This window comes from Peromyscus leucopus, chromosome 19 (assembly GCF_004664715.2).
Source record: "Peromyscus leucopus breed LL Stock chromosome 19, UCI_PerLeu_2.1, whole genome shotgun sequence".
Lineage (NCBI taxonomy): Eukaryota > Metazoa > Chordata > Mammalia > Rodentia > Cricetidae > Peromyscus > Peromyscus leucopus.
The window spans coordinates 48,560,342-48,575,867 of NC_051079.1; the positions used below are offsets into that span (position 1 = coordinate 48,560,342).

General features: G+C 47.3%; 1 protein-coding gene across 1 annotated transcript in view; it reads left to right on the forward strand.

Moving 5' to 3' along the window:
- The first annotated feature begins 2,279 nt into the window (after positions 1 to 2,279).
- Positions 2,280 to 15,526, forward strand: part of Pde6a (phosphodiesterase 6A) — a 63,675-nt gene continuing 50,428 nt past the window's right edge. The window contains 4 exon segments of the mRNA XM_028890120.2: positions 2,280 to 2,753; positions 11,564 to 11,716; positions 12,453 to 12,542; positions 13,322 to 13,462. Coding sequence (XP_028745953.1) covers positions 2,280 to 2,753; positions 11,564 to 11,716; positions 12,453 to 12,542; positions 13,322 to 13,462 — 858 coding nt within the window.

The window sequence follows — 15,526 nt, forward strand, 5'->3', positions numbered from 1 at the left end:
AGCAGGCTGCTCAGGTGGATTATGGCATCTGCTTTAGAGAAGTTCAGATAGTCACATGGACTGTCAGAGTAAGGACAGCCTTGTGTTCCTCCCCTTTAAATATGTATATATATATACATATATATATATATACATATATATATTTTTTTTTTTTTTTTTGGTTTTTCGAGACAGGGTTTCTCTGTGTAGCTTTGCGCCTTTCCTGGAACTCACTTGGTAGCCCAGGCTGGCCTCGAACTCACAGAGATCTGCCTGGCTCTGCCTCCCGAGTGCTGGGATTAAAGGCGTGCGCCACCACCGCCCGGCTATTTATATTTTATACATATATACATACACACACACAAACACACACACACACACACACACACACTGTGACTGGTTTATCTCATTAAGAAAATGCTGAAGAGCAGTAAGAATGAATGAACTGCTGTCACACATGGTGATAGAGATAAAACCACAAACGTGCTGAACTGAGAATTTTGCCAAGGTAGCGTGTGCAGATGTCACGGCTTACCATTGGGTGGAGAGGGGTACCTTTGTACATAGTACTAAATGGGTACAATGCCCCCGAGAATTTATTACACTTTACAAAGAAGGAAGTAATCCAGTTTGCAGTAAAGTCCCCTTACAAAGGTCAAAGGGCCAGGAACTGTTCGTAACCGCACATTCCATGGTATTTACAAGGCACTGTTGTTCACAGCCTAGGACTGCCATGGAACCTAAAATAAGGTTTATCCACAAATAGAGGGCTCTTTCCCATGTCCTTTTGTGCAGAGGAGGCACAACAAGGAGAATTCTGGTGTTTCTAGATTCTCTGGAGTTGATAGTCCACAGACTGTGGCATGTATTTCTGATTAACAACCCAAGGAAACCCAGGCTAGAGTCAGAAAAAGCACATCAAGGCACCAGGAGAAAGATCAAGTTGAAAGGAACTAGATTATAAAGGTCAGCCTCTCTGGAAGGACCAGATGTCAATCAGAGGTTACCTCTGAGCAGTAGAATCACGTGTGCTTTTGACTGTCCTTTTGCATTATTTTCTGCAGAGAGCATGCATTATTTTTATAATGAAAATATTATGGAAGGCGTGTTATTTCTTTTTTACAAGTGCCCTTAAAATACTAAAATTAGAACATCATTGGAATCCAAACCCAAGAAAGCCTTGTGTGCAGAAATTATGAAATCAGGGCCAAGAGGCGGTTAGACCACAATATACCCGTGTACATGATGCAAGCAGCCTGGTAACAACCATGGCAATCGAAGCCCCACACTTGGGAGGGTTATGGAAAGAGGGAGTGACTGTGGGGTGGTTAGCTTTAACTGTCAAATGTACACAGCATAGAACCACCTGGAAAGACTGTCTCAGTGAGGGATTGTCCACACTGGATTGGCCTGTGGGTCTGTCTTTTGAGGGTTGTCTTAATTAAGATAATTGATGTAGAAGACAGCCTACTTCGGGCAACACTATTCCCTAGGCAGGGGTTCTGAACTGTAGAAGAATGGATAAGTCAAGCCGAGCACAAGCGAGCAAGCGGTCATGCATGCCTTTATTCTCTCTCTGCTCTTGATTGTGGATGTGATGTGACCAGCTGTCTCAAGCTCCTGTTGCTATGACAACTGCCCCCCCCCCCCACCACAACGTGATGGACTGTAACCTGAAACTGTGAACTTAAATACATCCTTTTCCCCCTAAGTTGCTCTTTGTTAGGGCATTTTGTCACAGCCCAAAAGAGTGGAAGGTTTGGGTTGGAAGGATGGGTGGGGAGGCTTGCAGCGGCTGTATCAAAGTTCTAGCCCTTCCTGCATGGAGGTCTATAGATACACTTGTTGGCTCTTGTGATTGACCAAGAAGCCAAATTATCCTAAATAGTAATGGTCAGGCATTGATGTCACAGACAAACAAAGCCCTGAGGGCAGAGAGGACACATTTACAGGTGAGCTGCCTGTGGCATCCTCCACACGAGTGCTGTGCAATTGAATGTCTTCTCTGAGCTCCTTATCAAACCAGGGTGTAAAGAGTCACCACTCCTGTTCTCTCTCCCAGGGCCCAGTGGCATCTGGAACATGCTGATCCTCATAATTCTTATTCTCAGGAAGTATTAATGACTTAATCCCTCAGCTTGCTCCTGCCTCTGTGTGGCCTTCTCAGGGAGATTTACAGACAAGATCCAGAGAAGTCCAGATTGACGCAGGGCACATTGAATTCAATTTGCTGGGAAAACGGCCCTGGGAAGGCCTGGGCTTGAACCCATCCGTGGGAGCAGCTGGAGGAAGTCCCAGCCATGGGTGAGGTGACAGCCGAGGAGGTAGAGAAGTTCCTGGACTCAAACATTGGCTTTGCCAAACAATACTATAATTTTCACTACCGGGGGAGAGTCATCTCAGACCTCCTTGGGGCCAAGGAGGCAGCTGTGGACTTCAGCCACTACCACACTGTGAATAGCGTGGAGGAGAGCGAAATCATCTTTGACCTGCTGCGGGACTTTCAGGAGAATTTGCAGGCTGAGAAATGCACGTTCAATGTCATGAAGAAGCTCTGCTTCCTCCTGCGGGCTGACCGCATGAGCCTGTTCATGTACAGGACCCGCAATGGCATTGCAGAGCTAGCCACCAGGCTCTTCAACGTCCACAAGGATGCTGTCCTGGAGGACTGCTTGGTAATGCCTGACTCCGAGATCGTCTTCCCTCTGGACATGGGTGTCGTGGGCCATGTCGCCCACTCCAAAAAGATTGCCAATGTCCCCAACACAGAAGAGGTATGCTCTCCCTGTAAGAGAGACTGTGGGGATGCACTGATTCCTGGGGTTCAGGGGTCCACATGGGCTGGGTGGGTTGTTGCTGGCCACCAAGCCTGGGTTAGTCATGGCACGACACTGCTCTCTATTTATTGACAATACTTAGAACTTTTTATTTAGAAAAAAAAAGAATATTCGAAACTAGCAGAAGTTTGAAATACTACAAAGGACTGTGTACCTTTCATTCATGTTCACCAATTATTAACATCTGGTCACATCTGCTTCTCTCTCTACTTCTGTGACCTACGAGAAGGAAGTTTCAGGCTTGCCCTTTGGTCCATACAGCCTTCATTCTGTATTTTAGAACAGGACATTTCTTCCTTATCCACAGTACAATGGTGGAATTTGGGGGGCACAACACCCACATAGCACAACCATCTAATAGTTCATATGCCGTGTTTTCCAGGTGTCTCACGTACGCTAATGCAGCCCTGTCTCTTTAATCTACCCCCATCTGAGACCGCTCCTCGGTCCGTCTTTGTTTTCTGGAAAGCTGGTGTTTTTAAAGAAATATATTTTTGTCAACTCAGACAAACCCACAAATATTTTACAGAAAAGTCCTTCCGTTTTGGCTTATCTAATCCCTACCGCCATGATGGATTTGTTAGAGTATTTGTTTGATTAAGTTTACTATACTCTCGGGGAGGAGAAGGGGAGACAGACAGACAGACTTGGCTGACTCATGTGGCATCCCAGGCTGGCCTAGAAGTCCCTGTGTAGCCTAGGCTGGCCTAGAAGTCCCTGTGTAGCCCAGGATGGCCTCAAACTCTTGGCAATCCTCTTGTCCCAGCTCCCTGAGTGACGTGATTACAGACACGAGCCACGACGCCTGGTTGTCTGATATGACTTCACAATTAGATTGGGTTTCACATTCTCACCGAAGCATCACTAAGATAATACTTTTTTTCTTCATATTTTATATCAGGAGACACGGGAGCTGGTTGTCCCGTTACTGAAAATGCTAACAGTGATTACCCAATCCTTCTTAAAATCCAGAAGGCTAGAGGGTCACTGAGAGTTCTAAGCCAGCATGAGCTACAAGGTCCAGTCACTACCTGGGCTGCAGAGAGACTGCCTCAAAAACCCAAACCATAGCAAGTCAACCAAACCTTGTGGCTCATGGAATTTTACCGGCAGGTCTGACAAAGATTCCCATGAGTAGATCAATTTCCCTGCTGGATATTAACTTCGATGGCTCTAAAGTAGTTCCACTTAGTCTCCTGCCCAAGTCAACTCACCCTTCAGATCTCAGCTCGACAGTCACTTCCTTGGGAACACCCTCTGCCATAGTTGTCCCCTTCCTGAAGTGAAGTCAAGGTGAGCTCTAGCATCAGGGACCTTATTTACTAGGTATTTATCCTGAGATCCTGCACAATGTCGGGCATAAAACAAGTGGTTAATAAACAGAGCCTAAAGAATAGGAACTTTGCAGGAATTTCCCATTCTCTCCGCAGGAAGCTAGTCCCTAGATGCCATGGGCCTCATTTACGAGTACAGCAGCCATGCTAAGATATCAAGTTTAACCATTTCCAAGGTCCAGCCCCAGGACATTCTGTGTCATTTTTATTTGTTTGGTTGTTTTGAGGCAGGGTCTTACTGTGTAGCCCTGGCTGGCCTGGAACTCGATTCGTAGACCAAGACGGCCTTGAACTCACAGAGATACTCTTGCCTCCATGTGCCGTATGCGGGGCCTCCTGGACATTTTGTGACTTTGTCTTCACCTTGCTTCTGTATTTATTTCAGATAAATAGTCTTAAGGTTAAAAGGGAAGAGGAGGGGCTGGAAAGTAACCCAGTCAGCAAGGTGCTTGCTGGGTAAACATGAGACAGAACCAAAGTTCAACCGCTAGAACCCACATTAAAAAAATAAATAAATAAAAATAGCCAACCACTCTGGCATATACCTATAATCCCAGAGCAGGGGAGATAAAGATGGGCAGAATCTGGGTTTGATGGGTAGCTAACCTAGTTAAATCAATGAACTCTAGGTTCAAAAAACAAGGTGGACAGCAATCTAAGGAATGGTACCCAAAAAGGACCTTTGCTCTTCACATGCAAGTACACATAAGTGTAACACACACACACACACACACACACACACACACACACACACACACACCCCTCATCCAACTGGATCCAGAGGTCTTGAGAGGGGCTCACCTAAGGTCACCAAAGCATTAAGCCCAGTCTAATACAAGAATCCAAAGGGGTCATCAAACAGTGATTACCTGGGCGTTTTCCAGCAGTTTTGAGAATCACTGAGAGTTCTAAGGTAGCATGAGCTACAGAGTCACGTCTCAGGCCAGCCTGGGCTACAGAGACCAGCTCTGTGGGAAACACTAGGCAGACTGCCGTGGGGTTAATGTCTCCCTGCGTGCCCACTTGACATCAAGGACTAGGGCTTTGGGCAGGGAGTCTTGCTGGATGCCATTTGTCTCTTTTCTCTCCCCCCCCCCCAAACTTTGGTACATTCTGTCAGAGACTGTGAAGACACAATCTTGTGTAATAGCTCTCACTATCTTGTGCTTATAGCATGGAAACTCTTGCTCAGGGTCACACAGGTATAAAGTACAGATGGAATTTAAACTTGGGTCCTCTGGCCTTGAACCCATGCTCTTAACCCTCTGCTGCCCCATACTTCTCCTTATCTGTGAAATAAGGTCATGGGATGGAGTGTTATTCAAGAAAGATCATTTCCAATCATATTTCAAGAGCTATGACCTTATGCCTTGAGGTCAGAGCAGAATGCTAATCTTGCCACTTCCTAAGAACACAGCCTTAGCAAACCATTTAGCCAGTTCAGGCTCAGTTTTTAATTTATGTACCATTGGTAGTACCCTGTCTCTGCCTCCAACATGCTGGGATTACAGGTAGGCTGTCACACCTACCCAGTTTTTACATGGATTCTGGGGCTCTGAATTCTGGACCCAGACTTGCAGGATAAGTATTTTACCCATTGAGCTATTTCCCCAGGCTCCTGGCACCAGGCATACATGGGCAGTTCCTGTTCCTTATTTTAATTCCATTACTGTTAGTAAAGATCTAAGTCACAGATCCATACCACATCTGTGTGGGCTCTGGAAGATTCTAACCTTGCCTTTCTGGAGTTTTCCTTGATTCTTTTAGTCTCTGGAAGTGCCGAGCCCTTTGTAGGCCTTGCTGTTGTAGAATTGAGGATCTGAGAAGGTCCTCTGATTCCAGAAGATCCAGGCCTAACAGTGTGATGAGCCTCAGGGCTGAGCTGTTATTTTCTGTTCAGCTCTGAAAGATCACCCTCGCAGCCACACCCGTCCTTCCTCAGAAGCCTTTCAATCTGGGGCCGTGTCCCAGGCTGTGAGTGACTCGGGCCTGCAGGTGAGTTCAGTGAAGACCAGGAAGTCCCGAGTGCTTGCCATTTGCATGCTGTTTGCTGCTGTTCTACTTGAGAAATCTCACTCAATTCCAGCCTCTGGGATGGACATGATCTTACCAACAGTAACTAGAAATTGAGTGGCCAGGGAGAAGATGGTGTGGACTGGGGTCTGAGCTGTCTCTGAACCTCTATAAAGTTCTAGTTTGAGCCTTCATTGTCCTAAAAAGTCTGGGAATGGTGACACTCACTCTTTTGTTGGAACGTGAAACTACAAACTAAACTTTCCGGGGCTCTCCCACGCTTCTGCACCCCTGGCAACTAACTCCCTGTTCATCCTCTGCTCTTATTCTTAAAAGCCTTAAGATCGGCATTGCCAAATAAAATGGAAGGTGATCAGCTAAGTATGGATTTTAAATAAACAGAGTAGTGTTTCAGTATAAGTATGTCCCATGAAATATTAAGATATGCTGCAACTGAAAATAATTATCATCTACCTGAAATTCAGATTTAACTTGGCATCCTATTTCCATTGTTGTTGATATCCAGCATTAATCCGTAGTGGTCGGGTAGGGTGCAGAGAATTATTTCAATTTTCTTGTATCTGTTGAGACTTGCCTTGTGACCCAGTATGTGGTCAATTTTGGAGAAAGTCCCATAAGGTGCAGAGAAGAAGGCACGTTCTTTTGTGTTTGGGTGAAATGTTCTGTAAATATCTGTTAGGTCCGTTTGATTTATTATGTCCGTTAGCTCCAGTATTTCTCTGTTTAGTTATTGTCTGGATGACCTGTCTATTGGTGAGAGTGGGGTATTGAGGTCTCCCAGCCTATGAGGTGTATGTCCCCATCTCTCTGCTTTACTGCTTGTCCCTGACACCTTGTCCAGTGCCTGGGGTAGAGTGGGATACTCACTGAGTGAACGAATGAGGGTCAGCCCTTCTTCAGCACCGAGCAATTCCATTTCTGAAGGCTGAACCTGTGACTGTCGGGCCTGGAAGGACTGTCAGAGAACTGTCCCCTGGAGCCTCTCAGGTGTAGCCTGCCTCTCTTCTTTCCTTATGTGCATGGTGTACATAGAGTCTTTTCCATCAGAATGTCCGCACGCCAGCCATAGCGTCTTCCCCAGGACCCTGGGAGGAATCTACTCAGGACGGGCCCCTAGGAAAATCCCGATATTTCTGGGGACTCAGAACTTGGCCCCCTAGGCAGGAGAAAAACCTCAGCCATCACTCTGACGTCACCGCAGGGGAAACCTAGGCAGTGTACTAAGTAACCACTGAAGCCATTTACCGGCAAGCTTCCCCATCTTTGGGGCTCATCCCATTGTCAGGTGCAGACTCACACTGTGGTTTGGACTGTATGTTCGTGTTTAACATGATATGCCGTCACGCTGTAAGCACCTCGTGTTACCGGTTGTCTTAGTTCCTTTTCCTGCGGCTGTGACAAAACCCTAAAGGAGAAGGTTTGTGCTCTCTCACAGTTCAAGGGGAGTCAAGGCAGGAGTTGGAAGCAGCTGGTCACAACACATTCACAGTCACGAAGCAAATGGGTCATGGGTGTCTGCTCGCTCTCTGTTTACACAGTACAGGATCCTAGCCAGGGAACAGCACCACCCACAGTGGACAGGTCTTCCCATCTTAATTAGCAGTAAAGATATTTCCCCACAGGTCTTGACCTATCCAGTGCCTGACACAGAGCCAAGGCTCAATAAATACAAATGAATGGATGAATCAACCCATTAATCAGTTAATAAATCTACAACTAGTGAATGGGTCCATCAGCTGCACTTCTCACCAGCAAGGGACTTGTCCGTGAATGAGAAGGGACAGCTGTGTAGCAGCGCTGCTTGTCAGGGCTGATGTGAGTGAATTCGATAATATATGGAAGTCATCTGGCTCTGAGCCTAGCACATCCTTACTATTCAGTAGGTAACGGATCCCACCATGCGTCCGACAGAATCAGTACTGTGAGTGTTTGAAAAGAGGAAGTGGGGAACAGGGATTGAGAAGCAGAATTGCATTGCACTTTAAATCTAGATGTGGTGGTGTATACCTGAAATCCCAGCACTCGGGAGGCTAAGACGGGAAGATGGTGAGTTTGAGGCTGCGTGGGGCTACGCAGTGAGTTATAAGCCAGCTGCAGGTATGTAGAAACTCTGCTGCACAATAAACAAATGAATAAATACATACGGAGGCTCACCCCTCCCCCTCTCCCCCTCTCCCTCAATGCTTCCGATGCACAGATCTTTCTTTTCTTCAAGTCTCCCAAACGCATTCCCACCTCCTGGACTTGGGAGTCACTATGCCTCTCCTTGGAATGAGTGCGCTCCCTCTGCCTCGGGTCCCAAGCTCAGCGTTGTGTCTCCAGACTGTGTCTCCAGAAGAGGCTTCCAGACTCCGATTCGAACCCAAGCAGCTTCAGTCTGCTGTCCCTCCCCTCTCTGTTAAGGTGATTCTGGTTTACTTCCTTCGGAGCAGAACATCTCAGGCTGCAGAGAGAATGCCGAACCATTTTCTTACTTATTTTTCCGTCTCCTCTGTTTAGCTGGATGTTTCCCTGGGACAGACGATGTCTCTTGTTCTCTGCCCTAGCCCCAGGGTTCACAGCAGTGCCTCACACAGAAAGCGTTCTGTCAATCCTGAATGAATGGATGATGACGCTGGACCTTCCTTGGCCACGTCTCTTGTGCCAGGGCTTTAAAGTCAATGGTTTGGGGCTGAGGAGATGGCTCAGGCAGTGAGAGGGCTTGCCGCACAAGCCTGAAGGCTTGAGTTCAAATCCCCAGCCTCCACACACACGCACGCACGCACGCACGCACGCACGCACGCACGCACGCACGCCCGTGAAAGAAAACATTAGAATAAATAGTTTGAGTAGAAATGCCTCCAAAACCTTTTGCTTCTGGTCCACTGAGGTCCTATGATGTGATTGGGGGTATTTATTATGGTATGGCTACAGGGATGGCGATGTTGGGATAGACTCCAGTCGTTTGGGGGCTGGGGTGTTTGTGAGGAGTTCCTTGACTGAGAACTCAGTGTGGGTGATGGTTAACAGGGTCAACTTGGATCTTGACTCACCTCAGAGACAGACCTCTGGGCCTGTCGGTGAGGGAGTGTTCTGATCAGATTAAGTGAGGTGGGAAGAGCAACCCTGGGCTCTTTTCCCTGGGCGGAGGTTCCAGACAGGATAAAAGGGAGAAAGCAAACAGAATATTATCCTTTGCTCCTCACTGCTCTCTGCAATGTGATTGGTTGTCTCATGCTCCTGTCAGCACACCTTCCTGGACAGGGTAGACTGTATCCCCTCAAACTGGGAGCCAAAATAAGCCCTTTCTCCCTAAAGCGGCCCTTGTCAGGTATTTGAACACAGCATTGAGAAAAGGGCCTACTACACTGGGAAAGAGGGCGCTGGTAGATTTAGAGACACCTGCCTCGGAGGCAGATGAGGCCCAAGTACTGGCTTCCCTGGATGAAGGTAAAAACTGTAAAGCTGAACTAGCTGAAGTGAATCTGAGCATGCTTGGCCTTGGGCTGTGCTCAGGCACTCAGCCGTGCCCTCCGAGGATGACTCAGAGCCCCCTCCCCCCCCCTCGGCTGCCACTGTCCTCCAGTTTTTTCTAATCCTCAACTGCTAATTCAAGTAGAGCGTGACTGGCTCATCCTAATTCCTTTACCCTTCACCTGGGTGAGCCAACGTCACTGACGGGACGCTGTTGCCTGTTTGTTTAATCTCACTCCCTCTGGAAAGAAATCCCGACCTACAGAGAGCATCACACCAGGAATAGGGGCTGTAGGGGAAATTCTGCCGCCTAAGTTCTAGAGAAGTTCCGTGGATTGGCTGTGTGGATGAATCGCCCTTCTCAGAGCAGCATGCACAGTACATGTTTGTGCTGGCTCATGTCCCGTGGGACGTGGCAGTCAGGAAATTTACCGCGGTGACAGAGACAGAAAGGTGGATTCTCCTGGCTCTAGACAATCCAGCCTCTGTCCCCTCTTCCTGGCCATGTAGCCTATGTCAATCAATGCCTCTAAAGCCCTGCCAGGCCGCGTGTGGGGGTTGGGAGTCAGGGTGTGTGGACCTCTGCACTCTACAGTTTTCGGCTAAGCCCTTAGGGCCTGTGTTACTGTATTACCTTCTTCTGTACTGCCGAGACCAGATACCCCACAGAAACAACAAGAGGCCCCCGGGATGGTTCAGTGGCAACTCCAGTTTGATCCCCAGAACCCATACAAAGGTAGAAAGAGAATCTATTCCACAGAGCTCTTCTGATCGCCACACAAGCACTGGTGCGTGTCTCTCACTATAAACATCATGCCTCTCCCACGATAATAATAAGTAGTGTTTTTACTTGAAGGAAAGAAAGATTGCTTTGGCTCATGGTTTGGGGCTAGGAATCCATCATGGGGAAGGTGTGAAGGGACAACAGGGCAGTTCATACGGTGGCCGTTGAGCAGAGGAAGAGAATGTCCCGGATGGCTTTCCCCACCCCTCTGCTTTCTCTAGCTGGTGTACCAGCCTATGGGATGATGCCGACGCCTTTAGTGATCTTTAGTGATCCTCTCTGGAAGGGCCCTCCCAGACACGCCCAGAGGTGTGCTTCCCTAGTCTCCTAGGAACTTCTCAACCCAATCAAGATGACAGTCAAAATTACGGTTAGTGATTCATCCGTGAGGAGCTTGAGTCCTAACCACTTGGTAAAGGGCTGACATGTAACAGAGCTTTCACAGAGATTTGTTGGATGGGGATGGCCATTGAAACGGCCATGTACTCTGTAACCAGCTTGTTATAAAAGGTGAAAACACATGCCTATGATTCCAGCACTCGTGGGAGGCTGAAGCGGGAGGATTGAGTGTTCAAGGTTGGCACGGACTGTATAGTCAGACTGTGTCCAAGTAAATAAAAGAAGAGATGGGGCAGGGATGGGGGCTGAAAATAACGAAGCCTTTGGTTCAATGAGTGGACCCCGGAGTCACTTCACTGGGGCTTATGTGAGCAGAGCTGAGCTGAGGACAGGCTCTCAATGCCCCCAAGTCGTGTTAACTTTGTGAGAAGGGCTGCTGGTCCCTCTCCCCTAGGCTGTCGGGAGGATGGAGATGAAAGGATGAGAGGGAGCGCCATGTGCAGTGCCCACTGGTGGTCATCGTGGTCATGCCCCTAACTCCCTCACAGCTGTCGCTTAAGTTTCCACCTTGGGCTTCACTGCCAGGAAGTGTTTGTCCTCCGTGGCCCTTGAGGGGGGGGGCTGCCTCTCAGGCCTTCTTCTCTTGATGGATGTTGGAGGTGTTCATGATCTCCTCGGGTCATCCTGCCCTTGCCAGAGGGGAACCAATGAATGCCTTTACCCCCTCTTCAGCAGGGGCTCCGAGATGCTCTTCCATCCTTATATTCATTTACCTCCCTGTCCTGGCCTCTGCCTTCTTCCAGGATGAGCATTTCTGTGACTTTGTGGACGGCCTCACCGAGTATCAGACCAAGAGCATCCTGGCTTCCCCCATCATGAATGGGAAGGATGTGGTAGCCATCATCATGGCTGTGAACAAAGTGGACGAACCCCACTTTACCAAGAGAGACGAAGAGGTAAGACTGCTTGAGATGCTGCTGAGGACACCATGGTAGTCCATCCCTCCTGCTCACAGAATCCCCCAACCTTGCTAATTGGCTTGGCTTTTATTTCCCCATGCATAAGGCAAGAGGACAGGCCAAGTATGGTAGCCCATGCCTGTAATGCCAGTATTTGAGAAGCTGTGGCAGAAGTATTGTCACAAGTCTGGTGTCACTATAATTGCATAGCCTGGGTTGTATAATGAGTTCTAGGGCATTGTGTGCTACAGATCAGATAGACCCTGTCTCAGAAACTAAAAGACAGAGCGGGCAGGGTTCACCTGCTAAACTCTGCGGGAGGCAAGGGAACATAACAGTCCAAACATTGGATTTTGGAGTTAGGAATGAGAGGTGTTTGTTCTGGATCTTTCAAAATCTTCTTGTTTTATTTGGATAAATCACTTATCTCCTCTGAATCTTTTTTTTTTAAGTGGGGGCGATTAAACAATATCTCCCTCATAGTGACTTGTAATGACCAGGTAACACACAACAGTGACTTAACCCAGGGACACCAAGTTCAGTAAATTTTTATGAATACACTCTCATTGACAAATCAACAAGCACGGTGAGGTTCCGTTCATGGAGCCACGTATGGCTCATCTGTGCAAACTGCCTCTGTGCAAGTTTTGATGGTGGTCAGACATTTACTTGCCGGTGGCAGAAGTAGCCCGAGGAAGGATTTCTCTGTTTCATCTGCCGTTTGAATTTGTAGATTCTTCTCAAGTACCTCAATTTTGTGAATCTGATCATGAAGGTATTCCATCTGAGTTACCTGCACAACTGTGAGACTCGGCGTGGCCAGGTGAGTGGCCCGAGCCTGCCCTTCTACTGAAGCTTTGGTGTGGTCAGGGCAGCTGGTGTGAAGGTCCTGGGAACTACTGAGCTGCGTCTAGTGGGCGCCCCCTGTATCAGGAGGTGAAGAATGCGTGTGAAGTTGTATCCTGCAGCGGTTATGCTTGCATTGGAATGCTTGCTCGCTAACGAGCTGCCAGACCTTAAGCGAGTTGCTTATCTAATAATCTAATAATGTGGATATGTAAGGTGGGCATGGTGGTGTAGGCTTGTTATCCCAGCGCTCAGGAGGTGGAGGCAGGAGGATGAGGAATTCAAGGTCAGCCTCAGTGACGTAGCTAACTGGAGGTGAGACTGGGCTGCACAAGACCCTGTCAAAACAAACAAAACATGGGGATAATTGTATATATCATTCCCAAAAGAGTGTGTTATCAAAATAAATAAGGTAACCTAGGTAGGGTACTTATACTCAACTGCTTATTATCATTTTATTGTATGGTTTTTGCAGTGATGGGAATTGAGCTCAAGACCTGTATGACTGACCTGCATCCTTAAACCCTGTGCTTAATATATTTTATTAATAGCATATGAGATAAAATAAGTGGAAAGAGTTGGACCCGATGCCTCAGTCTTTCCACCTGTAAAATGGGGCACATGAGCCTGTTTCTCTAGGTTATTGTGAGAGTTAAATGGAATAAACGAGAAAACTTTGCAGAATTGTTATTTTCTATCTAAGAAACATCTACTTTGTGCTTCAAAAACTCTGATTAGTGTTTCAAATGTCTTCAGATATTGCTGTGGTCTGGGAGCAAGGTCTTCGAAGAGCTCACGGACATAGAGAGACAGTTCCACAAAGCCCTGTACACGGTCCGAGCTTTCCTCAACTGTGACAGATACTCCGTGGGCCTCTTAGACATGACCAAACAGAAGGTAAGAAAACCACAAGAACCGGCCTTTCCAAGAGACACAGGGTGACGAAGCGCAGCCTAGTCAGGAATTCAGCTAGCACAGGGCACACACAGCCTGGGTGATCCGGATGGCTGTGAAAGGTTTCACATATGGGGTAGGGAGATGGCTCAGTCAGAAACGTCTTTGAAACTGTGAGGACCTGGGTTTGACCCCCCAGAACTGATGTAAAAGGCTCATGCCGTACATAACACAGGTGTAGAGGTCAGAGGACAACTTTTGGAAATCAGTTCTCTCCTTCCACCGAGGGGTCTGGGAAGGAACTCGGGTCACCGGGCTCTCGTGGCAAATGCTTTTACCTTGGCACCATCTTGCTGCCCGCGGGAGAGTTCTTTACAAGTGCGGACCCGGGTCCTCTGTCTCACAGCCATCTTCTCCCACTCGGTGCTTTCTTTCTCTTAAAAGTGTGTTCTGGTGACTATAAATCGGAGTCATAGTGTAGTGGAAGGAATCAGTTTTTCTTATGGCTATTGACTTCTGTGGCCTGTTTAAGAAGGCACAAAGATCAGAAAGGCATTTACTTATGCCACTTCATGTAAGTTTTATTTTTATGAATTCTACATGTAGCTCTACAGTATACCAAAAATTTTAATGTATACTATAATACATGATAATAATAATAAATATTACTGTTCCACGTGGACACACAACCAGCCAATTATCTCATCTGGAAAAGACCCACACTGCCCCACTGCATTACTGAAAGTCCTCTTCCTCACTGCACTATAGAAAGTCCACCCTTCCTCACTGCACTATAGAAAGTCCACCCTTCCTCACTGCACTACAGAAAGTCCTCTTCCTCACTGCACTATAGAAAGTCCTCTTCCTCACTGCACTATAGAAAGTCCTCTTCCTCACTGCACTATAGAAAGTCCTCTTCCTCACTGCACTATAGAAAGTCCTCTTCCTCACTGCACTATAGAAAGTCCTCTTCCTCACTGCACTACAGAAAGTCCTCTTCCCCACTGCACTACAGAAAGTCCTCTTCCCCACTGCACTACAGAAAGTCCTCTTCCTCACTGCACTATAGAAAGTCCTCTTCCTCACTGCACTACAGAAAGTCCTCTTCCCCACTGCACTATAGAAAGTCCTCTTCCCCACTGCACTATACAAAGTCCTTTTTCCCATTCCCCACTGCACTACAGAAAGTCCTCTTCCTCACTGCACTACATAAAGTCCTCTTCCTCACTGCACTATAGAAAGTCCTCTTCCTCACTGCACTACAGAAAGTCCTCTTCCCCACTGCACTATACAAAGTCCTCTTCCCCACTGCACTATAGAAAGTCCTCTTCCTCACTGCACTACAGAAAGTCCTCTTCCTCACTGCACTATTGAAAAGTCCACCTTTTCTCACGGTCCCATGGAAAAGCTCATCTTTCCTTGGGTTGGTTTCTGGAATCTCTATTTTGTTGCGCTGGTTTATTTCTCTATTATTCTATGTTACCTTAATTTCAGTATGTATCCACAATATCTTGATACTCCCTTGTGAAAAGACCTCTAGGGTTGGTGTTTGATGTTAGAGCTCTTCACTATGTCTTACATTTCTTGTAGTTTCTCTCTGTACTCTCCACCCTGTCATTAGGGACTTCAAAGTGAGTATTTCTTTTCCTCTACCTGCTATTGCTTATCTTCTTCATGAAACATTAAGTTCTTCTAGGGCAGTGGTTCTCAACCTCCCTAATGCTGCGACCCTTTAATACAGTTCTTCATGTGGTGGTGAGCCCCCAACCATAAAATTATTTCTTCGCTACTTTATAACTCTAATTTTGCTCCTGCTATAAACCATACTGTAAATATTTTTGGAGATAGAGGGCTGGCGATGGGGTCTCGACCCATAGGTTGAGAATCTCCACTCTAGGCCCTGTGCCTAAACAGGTGGCAAACATGACATGGGGCCCTGGTAGGTCCCCAGTTCACATGGTCACCCAGACCAGAATTTCTTTCTTTTGTCAGAAATCTAGGGAAAGAGTCTGGCTGGAGAGAGAGCATGCCGAGGGCGTGGCATCTGAACTTCATGTGACCTCCCTT